General features: G+C 40.0%; 1 protein-coding gene across 6 annotated transcripts in view; it reads left to right on the top strand.

Moving 5' to 3' along the window:
- Positions 1 to 15,404, top strand: part of zranb3 (zinc finger, RAN-binding domain containing 3) — a 281,742-nt gene that overhangs the window by 117,350 nt on the left and 148,988 nt on the right. For all 6 annotated transcript variants that reach the window (XM_061984961.2, XM_061984960.1, XM_061984962.1 and 3 more), the window contains 3 exons: positions 3,723 to 3,842; positions 3,974 to 4,153; positions 11,292 to 11,468. In XM_061984961.2, the coding sequence (XP_061840945.1) occupies positions 3,723 to 3,842; positions 3,974 to 4,153; positions 11,292 to 11,468 (477 nt within the window). The remainder of the gene's footprint in view (positions 1 to 3,722; positions 3,843 to 3,973; positions 4,154 to 11,291; positions 11,469 to 15,404) is intronic.

Below are 15,404 nucleotides of genomic sequence, written 5' to 3'. Positions count from 1 at the left end.
TATTGTCACCTATAACACAAAGCTGACACTAAGCTTTGTCCTTAAATGTATGTATGTTTAGCATTTTTTACAAAATCAAAATATATCCAGTGTTTCCCACAGGACAGGCATCTATTTGTGGTGGTGTGGTCGGGGGGTGGGGGCGGCAGCGGCAGCGGCGATGACCAAGAAGAACGCGGAGTTGGAATATAATTACAACACTTTATGTACATATTTATATACAGATTTGAACAATTAGTTATTCACTGAAGTATATTTATTAATTGTGGTTCTTACAAAAAATATATCTTATAAAATATAAAAGCTAAAATGTCTCTTAAAGCTCTGCCCCTTTAATTAGTGCATACTAAATAATTTAACTTTAGCCTACTGCTACAACCATATTATTTACCAGCAACATAAAGTGAAACAGAGGCAGACGTGTCCTGCCAGTCAGTCAACCTCCTCCTCCTCCTCTTCCTCCTGCTGCTGCTGAACAGGTCGCACTGGAGCTAGTCTCGCTCGCCAGACCCTCCTCCAGAGAAGAGGGAGACACTGCAGCTTACCGTGCTGGGTGTTATACAGCCATGACTTAAATTGTGGCATTTTTAGCCATTCTGGATCAAACCCAGTCGCTCTATGTTTTGTCATGGTCCACTCTATAAGGCACATAAAAATATAAAATAGGACCCTTTTCATGAGAAAAGTGCATTTCTGATCCGACCCTGCTTTATTTTTCAGTGTTTGCTGAGTCTCACCTGTTCCCTCCGCCCTAGCTGGCTCTACATGCTGCCTGTCTTCCTCCTCTCCTACAACATCTCCCTGCGTACTTACTATCCCTTCCTCCTCACCCTCTCTTACTGCCTCAGCTGCCACAGCTGCGGCACTAGTTGAAGCCTGGAAATATTGGAAGCAAATTAATTTTCACACTGATGGACGTCTGTTCACTTTCCTTATGAGATTTCTAAGTGTCTACACCGTTTTGATAATACCTCCTGTGGTCCGGACTGTAGGCCTACCTCCTCTCCAAGTCGAGCCCTTTTCGGCCGTTGAAAATATTTTTCTATACTCATCTGTGTGAAGGAGTGAACATCCAACATTATAATTTATTACTAATGAGCAGAACCGCTCTATGTACAGCGCCGTCTAACCTTAAGCGGCTGCAGCTCAACACATGCAGGGTTCAACGTTAAGGTTTTTTTCTACTTGCCCGACTTCTCAAATCTACTTCCCCCAATATTTTTACTTGTCCTGCCTAGGTTTTTTTCTGGCTGTGTGGTGCTCATGGCTTATATCTTACTAAAATCCTTCCCGTTGACTATTTACAACACTACACAGTAATTATTATTATTATCTATAATTACATTTAAATGGCATTGCATACATGTAAAATTAAATGCTATTTCACATTATTTGACCAGTAGCAGTTATACCCATCTGAACAGGTCAACCACCTGTTTAAAGCCCGATCACAGTTGAAATCTTGAAATGAAGGGCCTTTAATGGCCAAAACATTAACCTGGACAACATTTTAACAGCCGGTTGGCTCAGATTTTATTATTTTCATTGCATTCACATACTGCAGTGGACAGTGGACAATTATCTTCAGTATTAATGCAGTATCTGAAGCACCGTCTCCACGTGTGTTTATTGACAACAGGGTTATAACCTGGACACGTTAGCTCGTCGGTATTGTAACACGTGACTGTTACTACGTGCGTCTGCCCCGGCCCCCGAGTCAAACAGCGGCGGTGTTAATGAAGCAGCGTCATGCTGCTCACCGTCAGTGAAACGCTCGGTGAAATCGCGGATTAACGTTAAATATATGACGAGCCGCGAGCGATGCAGCTATAACCTATCTACCTATAACCTATATTACCCTCGTATTTTGATCCGGTCGGTCCGTTTTTCTTTTACTCCGTCGTCGTCTTCTTCTTCTTCTTTTTCTTCTTCTTCTTCTTCTTCTGGCCCACCAGGTGAATTAAGTGCTATTGGCGGAGTTACAATGCATAGTAGGCTACCGCCACCTACTGCACCGGAGTTGTAACTACAAGGTACATTCACAGACAGAGTCCCATTGCTTTTATGAGCGGTCGAGCGAGTCAAAAGCCGAAAAATTCATTTGTGGCGGACGTAATTCTTTCGTGGCGGGCCGTCACAAATAAATGAATGTGTGGGAAACACTGATAATCAACATTCTTTGACTTTTTATCATGCGGCCCTTGTTGGAAAAAGTTGCGCCGCCTCTGTATTATTAACATACAATATATTGCCAAAAGTATTTGGCCACCCATCCAAATGATGAGAATCAGGTGTTCTAATCACTTGGCCCGGCCACAGGTGTATAAAATCAAGCACTTAAGCATGGAGACTGTTTCTACAAACATGTGTGAAAGAATGGGCTGCTCTCAGGAGCTCAGTGATTTCCAGCGTGGAACTGTCATAGGATGCCACCTGTGCAACAAATCCAGTCCTGAAATTTCCTCGCTCCTAAATTTTCCAAAGTCAACTGTCGGCTTTTATTATAAGAAAATGGAAGAGTTTGGGAACAACAGCAACTCAGCCACGAAGTAGTAGGCCACGTAAACTGACAGAGAGGGGTCAGCGGATGCTGAGGTGCATAGTGCAAAGACTTTCTGCACAGTCAGTTGCTACAGAGCTCTAAACTTCATGTGACCTTCCAATTAGCCCACGTACAGTACGCAGAGAGTTTCATGAAATGGGTTTCCATGGCCGAGCAGCTTAATCTAAGCCATACATCACCAAGTCCAATGCAAAGCGTCAGATGCAGTGGTGTAAAGCACGTCGCAACTGGACTCTAGAGCAGTGGAGACGCCTTCTCTGGAGTGATAAATCACGAGTCTGGGTTAGGAGGAGAACGGTACATTTCGGACTGCAATGTGCTGAGTGTGAAATTTGGTGGAGGAGGAATTATGTTGTGGGGTTGTTTTTCAGGAGTTGGGCTTGGCCATTTAGTTCCAGTGAAAGGAACTTTGAATGCTCCAGGATACCAGAATATTTTTGGACAATTCGATGCTCCCAACCTTGTGGGAACAGTTTGGAGCGGGCCCCTTCCTCTTCCAACATGACTGTGCACCAGTGCACAAAGCAAGGTCCATAAAGACATGAATGACAGAGTCTGGTGTGGATGAACTTGACTGGCCTGCACAGAGTCCTGACCTGAACCCGATAGAACACCTTTGGGATGAATTAGAACAGAGACTAAGAGCCAGGCCTTCTCGACCAACATCAGTGTGTGACCTCACCAATGCGCTTTTGGAAGAATGGTAAAATTCCTATAAACACACTCCGCAACCTTGTGGACAGCCTTCCCAGAAGAGTTGAAGCTGGAATAGCTGCAAAAGGTGGACTGACATCATATTGAACCCTATGGGTTAGAAATGGGATGGCACTTCAAGTTCATATGAGAGTCAAGGCAGGTGGCCATATACTTTTGGCAATATAGTGTATTTTCCTAACATTTTTGTATGCTTGTCCCCCTCACTTGTGATTTCAAAAGCAAGTACGTCATCCATCAATTTGTTTCTAAACAATGGAGATCCATAGGGAATTGTGTAATAACATAACGAGGCGATTACATATTATAATTCATATATATTCACTGTAACATGCAGTCCTCTGAGAGCAGCCAGAACTGCAATGTGGCCCTCAATGAAAACCAATTTGACACCCTTAAGTGTAACCTGTATTTTTTTAATAAATATATATATATATTTACACAGGCTGGTTATATTCGTATTGATGGAAGCGTTCCGTCCGCTGAAAGAATCCATTTAGTCCATAAGTTCCAGAATGACCCAGACACAAGAGTGGCCATCTTAAGCATCCAAGCAGCTGGACAGGTGCGCACACAAACACACTCTCAAATAGCTGACCTGCAGTGCAACAGAAACAATGTTTTGGCTCAGCTGTATATTTGGGATCAATTTCCGTGGTGGCTTTTTTTGAGCGAGCATGTTTGCGTCCTCTCCAGGGCTTGACCTTTACCGCCGCCAGCCATGTGGTGTTTGCAGAGCTCTACTGGAACCCCGGGCAAATCAAGCAGGCTGAGGATCGCGCCCACCGCATCGGGCAGACGTCGTCTGTCAACGTGCACTACCTGATCGCCAAGGGTACCTTCGACAGCGTCATGTGGTCCATGCTCAACAGGAAGGTACACTGACGTGGGCAATTGCTTCTTTTTTTAGCAGATTAAATGTTTTTTCCCATTACTGTCTGCTGGGATTGGGGTCCACTCACTAAATCCAGCAAATGACATCGTGACACACAGTCATACCTTGTTTTTGTCAGAGACCTCTTCCAAAAAGTCCAAATCGTACAAAAAGCGGAAAAAATAATTCCGTAGAAGGAATAACAAATCCAACATGTGTTGAATTGTATTTCTGGACTGTATATGCCAAAAACTCCAACAAATGTTTGAAATAGATACATAACATAAATCCATTAAATGTGTTACAGACACCCAAAAATAATTTGGAATACACAATTTTTTTTTTTTTCAAAACAATACCGATAACTTCCTGCTTCTTAAGACCAATACTGATAACTAAATAATATCTATTATTTTTTCAGTGTCGATTTAATATGGCTGTCAAGTGATTCACTTCTTTTAATCGGATTAATCACACTCTTGAACTGTGAATAATCATGATTAATCACAGGTTATTATTTGCTTGCATAAAGGAAATTTGCTTAAGAAAATACCCCAATATTTGGATACAAATTAAATTTGGTTGTCAGAATGTCATACAGGAATGTTTTTTTTTTTTTTTTATATTTCACTGAACTGTAGGTCATTGATGTTCACAAAACTTGGCAACAGTAAGTATAGTAAGAACTAGAAAACTGGAAAAATTTGATGGGCCTGCTATCTGTGCCTTGGACCTCTGGCCGAGGGGCATCGGAAGACACCATACTTTGAAGATGGTGCCGAGTGTCCGAATCTGTGAGTTTTAGGTGTAACTGTACAAAATGAGCTATAGAGCTAGCCTAAAACATTAGCATGCTTATATTAAAATGTAACACTTAGTTAGGGTGACCAGGTGTCCGGATTTAGGCCGGACAGTCCGGATTTTTAATGCCCTGTCCGGCGTCCGGCGCAGCATCAAGCCGGACACGTATTTATCCTCCTTTTTGAGGCACTAGGCTTGAAGAGCGGAGTTTTTTCATCTTTGCTGGGCTGCAGCCCAATAGCCAATCAAAGACCGTGAAAAATGCCCCCAACGCAGTAACGTATCAAATGATTGGCTAAGAGCTGTGTCGGATACAAATCTGCTTATCATTGGTTAAAAAAGTAAACAAGGGTCCATGTGCTGTTGCGACATGACATTGACAGAAAGTTAGCATCATGCCAAAACGCAAGACCTCGTTTAATTCTGAATGGATAAAAGAGAACGAATTTATAACGAAAAGCAGTCGAGACTCATTCCATGGCTTCTGCACACTTTGTCGATGTGATGTCGACGTAAGTAGTCAGGGGAATGCTGCGATTGAACGGCATGCGGGTGCGCGGATAAACATAAAAGTAATAAACATGCGGCAGGTACCTCTTCAATGAGGACATTTTTTCGTGAAGTTTCGTCGCCCCTGGATGACAAGATAACCGCTGCGGAGCTGTGCAAGGTGTACCATGCTGTAAAGCAGTGGTTCTCAAATGGGGGTACGCGTACCCCTGGGGGTATGTAATGTAATGTAAGTTCATAAACTGAACATCAAATTAAGTAGGCTATTCCATTCATTACCATAAACCCAGAGTTTCCCCCATGCCATGATGGTTTGACCCTCACTAAAATGTCTGTCAAAAAGAACTGTGAAAAGAAATGCAACAATGCAATATTCAGTCTTGACAGCTAGATTTTTTGTAGACATGTTCCATAAATATTGATGTTAAAGATTTCTTTTTTTGTGAAGAAATGTTTAGAATTAAGTTCCTGAATCCAGGTGGATCTCTATTACAATCCCCAAAGAGGGCACTTTAAGTTGATGATTACTTCTATGTGTAGAAATATTTATTTATAATTGAATCACTTGTTTATTTTTCAACAAGTTTTTAGTTATCTGTATATCTTTTTTTCCAAATAGTTCAAGAAAGACCACTACAAATGAGCAATATTTTGCACTGTTATACAATTTAATAAATCAGAAACTGATGACATAGTGCTGTATTTTACTTCTTTATCTCTTTTTTTCAACCAAAAATGCTTTGCTCTGATTAGGGGGTACTTGAATTAAAAAAATGTTCACAGGGGGTACATCACTGAAAAAATGGTTGAGAACCACTGCTGTAAAGCAGCACCAGTCCTACAGAAGTTTAGACTGCGGCATGAAAGGGGACCGGGAGATTTTCAGTGACTAGCCCACAGCTAAAGGGATGGCCTGTGGCCGAACAAAAGCCAAGGCATTGTGCGAGAACGTCATCGCTCACTTTTCAGTACAGGAACATACCGACTACATAAAAGAAAACAACCTACCCTTTTCCGTGGCAACCGACGCCTCAAATAAAGGAACAAACAAGTGTTTTCCCATTGTGGTAAGGTATTTTCACTTTGATGAAGGCATCCAACATGTCCTGTTGGATTTTTATAGTGACAGCAATGAAACGTCAGAAGCCATAACAAACCAGCTGCTGGCAAAACTTGAGATGTCTGGCTTAGAGGTGAAAAACATGTCTGCATATGCAGCAGACAATGCCAGTGTCAATTGTGGCAAACATAACAGTGTGTATCAGAAGCTGAAACTGAGCCAAAAAGATGTGCTCCCTGCAAACTCTTTGGCCCATATTCTGCATAACGCAACCAGATATGCAGCAAGCAGCCTTGATGTTGATGTGGAACATTTTTTGTGGCATTTTTCCTTTTATTATATATGTTAACTACATTTAAGTCCACACATGTTATGCTTTGTGGCACTCTGCACTTGAAAAGATTCATCTCAGTGGTCACTTTTTGAACACCACAATGTATTGAATAAATACAAATACTGTTAACAAACACTTGACTTTAATATTTTTTCCTATTCAGCCACACAAACATCATCTTTAAACCACTCAAAATTGTACTATAAATAAGGTATACCAGAGTCCTATGTACACCATAGTAATTTATTGATATGCCGCATAATGTCCTCCTTTTTGGTGTCATGGAAATGGTCACCCTACACTTAGTATGTGTGCTAACGATGACATGCTAGCATTAGCATGTCTCACATATCACGTAACACGGCTGTAAGGTGTATGGCTGCGGAAGTAGAGAAAAAAGTGAAAAAACAGCAAAAAAAAAAAAAAAGTTAGCATGCTAACGTTTGCATGCTAACAGTTAACAAGTGTCACATACCAAGTTATTTGACTCTGAAGTAAACGGAAGCAAACTTAGCTAAAAAAAAATCATGCTTATGTTAGCATGCAAGCAAGCTAATGTTAGAAAGAATGGCTGAGCTACAAGAGGAGGTAATGTTGTCTTTTTGGCGTTTGTCTCAGAGCAATCGTCTATTAAAAGGGTATGTACCCATTGAATTGGCCCTTTTTTTTATTCGTGAATAGCGTCACCATGGTAACACGAAATGTTACCAATTTAAAGTACCGCTGAAGCCGCGAACGAGACCTTTCCGACGGTATAACATATGTGGGGGTTCGTTCTGGTATTAATCGTAAGAGAAACGTGAATTATAATAATAAAAGTTGATGAGGAATAATAATATGGGCTGCTTGCATTGCAGCAGGCCCATAATTAAATGCACATTTTGAAAGTCTCTGCAATAATATAGCAACTAGGTACAGATGTACAATATATTCATAGATCATGTAATAAAGACACCATACATAACTTTACACAGTGCACCATTTACGTCTTCCTGAGTTTAACCAGTTGTTTAAACATAAGTAACAAATGTTTCATTTTGTGGGCGCAGTTGGGCCGGATGTGGCGTGTCGCGCTATTATTGTGAAGCCGGACGTGTGTTTGTTTGTATTACGGTTGTACGATACGAATAAAGTACGGCGGTACTAATGAAATAAAAAGGGAACTATACTGCTTTTGAAAAATACCGGTACTTTTTTTTTTACTGGATATGACAAAAAAACCTGGGCAAACTTTTAGCAAACATTTTTGTTAAAAAACGAATTTTCGTAAAGTCGGATGTACAAAAAGCGCAGTACTACTGTATTTAGGATTAGGATTGTTTGGCTGTGGAGGAGCTATGCGCTCCACTGACTACCGTGCTAGTTTTGTTTGTGGGCTGCTTTCTGTCTTGAGTGTTTTCCAATATATGGTAAATGGTGTGCATTTATATAGCTCTTTATAGGGTTGTATGGTATACTGGTACTGGTATAGTATCGCGGTACTAATGGATCAAAAACGGTACTATACTCTGTTTGAAAAGTACCGGTTCCCGGGCATGACGGCGCGTCGTCACGTCATGACATTGCTGGTTTTAGGAGCAGAGGAGCATGTTCGGCAGCGCACAATCACAGAGTACTTACAAGCAGACACAGTGTGTGGACAGAAAAGTGAGAATGGACGCATTTGGACTAAAAACTAACGATAAACACTGAAACGCCCTCAGGAAGAGGTGCTTTAAGACATGGCTAGATAGCTAGTGGCGAATGCCCATTCGCAGTCGGCAGTGTTTTAGCTACTTCTAAATCACTAATCCTTGCCTCCATGGCGACAAAGTAAGTTTCTTACACGTATCATCCCTGCAGGACGAGGAATAGCTAAACATGTTTCACTACACACCGTAGGAGGACAGCTAACAACAAACTGGCACCCTGCATGTAAACAAATGCCATGGGTGGATCCACACCTGACATCCACTTTAATGATACCAAGTACAAGAGCGTATCTAGTCGATACTACTATGAGTACATCAATATTTTTTATCGTCACAAAATCTTTTTTCCTTTTTTAAAAATTCATATTATGTTTATAAAGTCAGGAAATATGTCCCTGGACACATGAAGACTTTGAATATGACCAATGTATGATTCTGTAACGACTTGGTATCTGATCGATACTTACATTTGTGGAAGAATATGTGATTATTACATTTTAACAGAAGTGTAGATAGAACATGTTAAAAGAGGAAGCAAGCCGATATTAACAGTACATGAACAAGTAGATTAATAATAATTTTTTACAGCTAGTCCCTTATAATTTTGACAAAATAGAATGGAAAATGACACAATATGTTACTGCATATGTCAGCAGACTAAATTAGAAGCCTTTGTTTGCTTACTTACTACTAAAAGACAAGTTGTCTAGTATGTTCACTATTTTATTTAAGGACAAAATTTATGTTTAATGTACCGTAAGATTTTTTGTTAAAATAATGCCATTTTTTGTGGTCCCCCTTGTTTAAATAAGTACCGAAAAGTATCTAAATACATTTTGGTACCGGTACTAAAATATTGGTATCGGGACAATACTAGCGCTTTACTATACCTGGCATGATACCTAAAGCGCTTTACATTATACATCACTGAATATATATTAACCTTGAGGACAACACTATTAGCCTCTTTACAAACAAACGCTTATATGGATCTGGTCCAAAGTGTCCATTAGGCGCTGAAACATGTGAAAGAGATTTACATTCACTTTTGAAAAAGTCTTATAAAGTTCTAATCCGTGCTTATCAGTGCCTTCGGGATTTCGCAATGTCGCGACGGCACCAATTCAGGCAAATTTATGCGCAGCCTCACAACTTTGTCCAATGCCCGCAACTTGCCCGCAGATTTTGGCCAAACAGTGTCATCTTTGCCAAGGAATTTATCCCTCAAACAGCGCAATTGTTGTCCTCTTGCGTAGCTCACGCCTACCTCCGATGATAATCCTTCTGGGTATTGTAGTCTATAAACATTTAGCAACCCACGGGCGTCCTCACTTCCGAGTTTACATGTATTTATATATTTATTCAACCTTTTTTTATCCAGGGTAAGAAAGTTAGAAACAGACTTTCAATTGCAAAGCTGACCTAGAGAAGAGACAGCGTTTACATGTTAGAGATGTTGAAGTGTAGTGACTTTCATTTTCCAACAAAAAATAGCGCTAGAGATCGCTCTCAGCAGTTCACAAATGGTTTTAACATGCGTTGAAACATAAATAAATGTTTGAAATGGAGAAACACTTTTTTCAGCAACCTGTGGACGACAGAGCAGACAGTGGACAATAGGGAAGCTGGTGTTAGTGTTTTTTTGTATTAATATAAATAATTATTACTAATATTAGTTACAATGCATTAAAACAGTACAACAACAGTACAACAAGCTCGGAGTATGCGTTTTGTATACTGCCATCTGCTGTCTTATAAATCTTTGTAGTGTAAAACGAGTAAAACATCAATACAGTATTTATTTTCCAATTTTGGTTGAAATCTTGTGCTTTTTAGGTTGAAAATTACAAGAAACACTTAAAACATTGATGACAATTTGATAACACCGCGAGTTGATTCAGTGTTATCGGAAAAAACAGACTCAAAATATTGCAACTTTTGCCTCACTGTTGTGAAAAAGCTACCACAAATTTAGGTATTCAGGCCGCACAAATTACAAAAAAGCCACCACAACCCTGGAGGGACTGGGGTATTTAAAAGCAAATTACAATTTCTTTGTCAGGCTTGTTACTGACAGCTTGGTTATGTTTGGGTTTTCCTCTGTGTTTGTGTGTATTCCCTGTCAGCGCTCTTATTTTGGTTCCATTTCCTGCATGTCTCCCTGAGTGCTCGTTTCCCTCACCTGTCCCTGATTGGCAGCCTGGCACACCTGGTTGCAATTACCAATCAGGCTACTATTTATGCCTGCCTCGCCTGCCAGTCAGGGCTCGATAATTGTATTCTGTATCCTGTTTCCTGGTTCCTGTTTTCCCTGCATATGCACTTACCTGTTGCACTATTTGGCAGCCTGGCACACCTGGTTTCTATTACCAATCAGGCTACTATTTATGCCTGCCTCGCCCTCCAGTCAGGGCTCGATAATTGTATCCTGTATCCTGTTTCCTGGTTCCTGTTGACTGTTTCCTGGTTCCTGTTTTCCCTGCATGTGCACTTACCAGTTGCAGTATTTGTTTGTTTTTACATTAAAGTCATGCTTTCCTGCGCTACGCCCGCCATCTCTGCATCTTGAGGTTCGTCACCAGCTGTTCCTGACATTGTTTCCTTAGATCCAAAACAATTCTGAACTTTTTAGCTGTTTCTACATGTCTTGAAGTTATATTTGTCCAAAAACCCTCGCTCCTTTTCACTTGGTAAAAATGCATGCACGTCTCCTTAATTGATTTCACACTATGTTGTCTTTAAAGGAAACCGTGACGGGCAGCACTCTGAATGGAAGGAAGGAGTACCTGAAGGCCGAGGAAGGTGACAAGGACAGGTGGGACTTCCTTAACTTTGCCAGTGCATGGACGCCGAGCGAGATGCTGCTTCCCTTGGAGGGAACCACTGGGCTGAAGGCAGAGGACCAAGTCTACTTCACTCATGTGAGACTGTTTGACTTTACTTGACAAACGAAGCATTGTCGGGCATTTCTCAGGGAAGTTATTTGACATCTTTAGCAGAGTGATGTTAATTGATGTCGTTTTTATCAGAAGCACAAAGTTCATTATTAGATCATAAGGGGGTAACGGTTCATCTATTCCTGTTTTGAGCTTTTGGTACGCAGCCCTCAGTTGGACACATAGGCGTATCGAATTCCTCCGCTGTACGTGTTAATTAGTCAGGGACTGGAAGTGTTTCTATACAAGCAGCTGCCAAAAGTGACGCATTCACCGTTTGGCGCGTTCCCCACCTCCACAAGCGCGGGAAATGTGCATTAAAGCGGCCATAAAAAGACGAGGCGTGGCAGCGTGTGGAGCAGGGGTGCCCACACTTTTTCTGCAGGCAAACTACTTTTCAATTGACCAAGTGGAGGGGATCTATCTCATTCAAATATATCATTTATATGTATTTATTTATGAAAGAGATGTTTTTGTTAACAAGTTAAATGTGTTTAAATGATAATACATAACATAACATCAATATGTTTAACACCTTTCTTTCATGTAGACAAGAATTGAAGTTGGTGTATTACCTGATTCTGATGACTTGCATTGATTGGAATCAGACAGTAGTGATGATAACGTCCACATTTTCAAATGGAGGAGAATAAAAGTCCTCCTTTCTGTCCAATACCACATGAAAGTGGTTGGTGTTTGGCATCTTGTTTGTCCAGCTTCCATACTCCTTTTTATACACTTTACAAGAAATAAATTGGCGGAAAACTACGTAGCTTGCTAGCTTATGCATGCTAGCTTTCTGAGACTCTTATTTTGTTAGCGCAGGCAGGATGAAGCAGCGCTTTTATTGTGAAGACAGGAACTGTGCAGTCAGTCTTTAGAGTTTTGACAGCAGGTACGACGCGAGAGTCTGTTGAAATAAAAAGTGTTTCTCTTCTTCCTGTCGGTCATTTTTTCTTAATAATGATCTGGCAGCAGCCAGCGTCATCTCACAAGACCTTCGGGTGCCGTGAATGTCAATCAAGTGACGAAAGTAACGTCTTGGTAAAGATCGATGATCGCTAATGTTTAAATCTATTTTTTTAAGGCCTGGCTGGCGATTGTCTGACACACCCTCCGCCATCGACCGGTAGCTCAAGATAGACGTAATGGAAGCCAGCTCTCCAATCAGCTTAACAGACTCAACCACTCCACGGTGGCGTGAATTTACTGAGGAATTTGTAAAACTGAAACAATACAGAAAGAATGCCATTGTAAGTTAATAATACCAACACAGGCACTCGTAAACGTGTTGACATATTAGCTAATGCTAAGAACGGTGTTTTGATTATTTTACGAAAGCACGTACAAATATGCATGAAAACACTTCTACAGACATCACATACGGGACAGTTTAGTAAATATGAATCGTCTTAGTTATATTGTAAAACTAAGAAACGTTGCTTGGAGTAATGAATGAAGAATCCTTTCGAGCAGAAACGATATGGACGACTAGAAGACAGAACTGGACTTGTACTTCCGGTACAAAGCAATAAACAGAAGGAAATACTGTAGACCAGGGGTGTCCAAAGTGTGGCCCGGGGGTCTGTCTGCGGCCGGCAGCTGTTGTTTTAACGGCATATTCTAAAATTACCATTTAAAAAAATTAAATAAAAGAGCAAACAGGTGAAATGTAACGAGAAAAAGTTGCAATGTTGACTCTGAAAACATAAAGACAGCAATGACAGTTTTTTCTTTAAAACTGTCATTGCTCAGAAAATAATAATGAATCAATGTTATGAATTGACATATTCAAGGCTTCAATTAGTTCACATAAAAAATTCCACTTTAAAATCCTTTTTGAGGAAAATATTGCATTTCTTGTGTGTGACATATAAAAAACATATTTTTGTCTGACAAAAAGGGCATAAAACAAACTAACAAAAAAAGAATAACTGATAATCGATTAATAAATCGGAATTTGATTTAGAGACGAAAGCTTTGAAATTAATAAAATTATAATATATGACTTGCTTTTAACACTTTAATGAGTGGGGCCCTTTTGGGTCCCCAAGCATTTTAGCAGAATTGTCTTTTTTTTAAACTGTAATTGTTCAAAAAATACTAATGAATTAAAATGATTTACTGACCTATTTGAGGCTCCAGTTACTTTACATCAAACATTCCACTTTCAAAATATTGCTTATTTTGTGTTTTTGCCATAAAAAACAAGGTTTTTGCAAGAAGGGTGTAAAACATAAAAAAAATTTAAAAATTTACTTTATTGGACAGATAGACCTGAAATTGATCTAGTGTTGAACAAAAAGATTTATTTTATTAGACCTGAAATTAATGTAGATATTTAAGTGTTGAACAAAAAGATTTATTTTATTTATTTACATTTTTTTTATTCCAAACACTTTTGGGTCCCCGCGACCAAATTTGAGGGGAGCCATAATGGTTTAAAAAAATGTTGGACACCCCTGCTGTAGATATATAGATTCACCCCGCAGCACCTGCAGTGAGCGAAATTGTCCAAAAAATGGCTCCATAGGACAAATAATATCACACTTCTTCAGTGCCTTTGCTTGTGTTTTATGAAAACTATTTGAAAAATAGAAAAACCCATAAATTAGCCTCACTGTTATGTAAGCCACAGGGTTCAAAGCGGAGGAAAAAGGTAGCGGCTTATAGTCTGGAATTTACGGTATATAGTATATTTATTTTCATGTATTAGCTATATTTATATTTATATGCCTATTTCAAAAGGCCACGGCCCCCTGACACTCCTTCTCAACTGTCTATGCGACGTCAAGGCTTGGTTAGCCCAGAATTTTTTAATAATGAATGAGGGAAAAACGGAAATTTTAGTGTTTGGTCCGGCCCTCACTGACTTGGGACCATTGCAAAATTATGTGCGTCCCAAAGTCACCAGCCTTGGCGTCACTATAGACAGCAATTTTAAACTTGACAAACAAGTCAATGGCGTTTTAAAATCGTGTTTTTATCATCTTCGTCTTTTAGCAAAGGTAAAACCGTTTTTATCTTTTAACCTTTTTGAACAAGTCGTGCATGCTTTTATTTCAAGTCGCCTGGACTACTGCAATGCACTTTATGCTGGCATTAGCCAAAAAGCTCTCTCCCGGTTGCAGTTAGTCCAGAATGCGGCAGCACGACTTTTAACAGGGGCCAGGAGACGCCAGCATATAACCCCAATCCTTGAGAGTTTGCACTGGCTCCCTGTTCATTTTAGAATTGATTTTAAAACCTTGCTGTTTGTTTTTAAAGCTTTACATGGACTGGCACCTCAGTATATCTCGGACCTCATCCAAACTTACAATCCTGCGCGCGCTCTGAGGTCCGAGAGCCAGCTCCAGCTCGTGGTGTCCAAGACGAGACTTAAAACCAGGGGAGACAGGGCCTTCTCTGTGGTCGGCCCTAAGCTCTGGAACACTCTGCCCCTCCATGTTCGAACTGCTCCCACAGTGGAGTGTTTTAAGTCTCGTCTTAAGACCCACTTTTATTCTCTGGCTTTTAACACTACGTGAGTTGTGTGGTCCTCTGTTGTCCTCTGTGTTTTTAAAATTTTGCTTTTGCTTTCTATTTACTGTTTTAATTGGTTTTACCCTTTGAAATTGTTTTTAATCACATTTATTTTATATTGTTTTTAATTGTGTTTAATATTGTTGTGCAGCACTTTGGAAACATTTTGTTGTTTAAATGTGCTATATAAATAAAGTGGATTGGATTGGATTGGATTGGATTTATTGGTGAAGTAGATTGTATTTTATACCCTTATGTACCGTACTCCTACACCCTTATTATAAAGTTAGGACAAAAAAAACACTTTGCACAACAGTTTAGAAATGATTTGCTTTTGGTCCACTGTGCAAAATCTATGATCCATATGGGACCGCCGTCTGTGTTTGTGGCACTTTTTTT

The sequence above is a fragment of the Nerophis lumbriciformis genome, linkage group LG23 (assembly GCF_033978685.3).
Source record: "Nerophis lumbriciformis linkage group LG23, RoL_Nlum_v2.1, whole genome shotgun sequence".
Classification (NCBI taxonomy): domain Eukaryota; kingdom Metazoa; phylum Chordata; class Actinopteri; order Syngnathiformes; family Syngnathidae; genus Nerophis; species Nerophis lumbriciformis.
The sequence above is the reverse complement of the archived record's forward strand: the minus strand, read 5'-3'. Positions and strand labels throughout refer to the sequence as shown.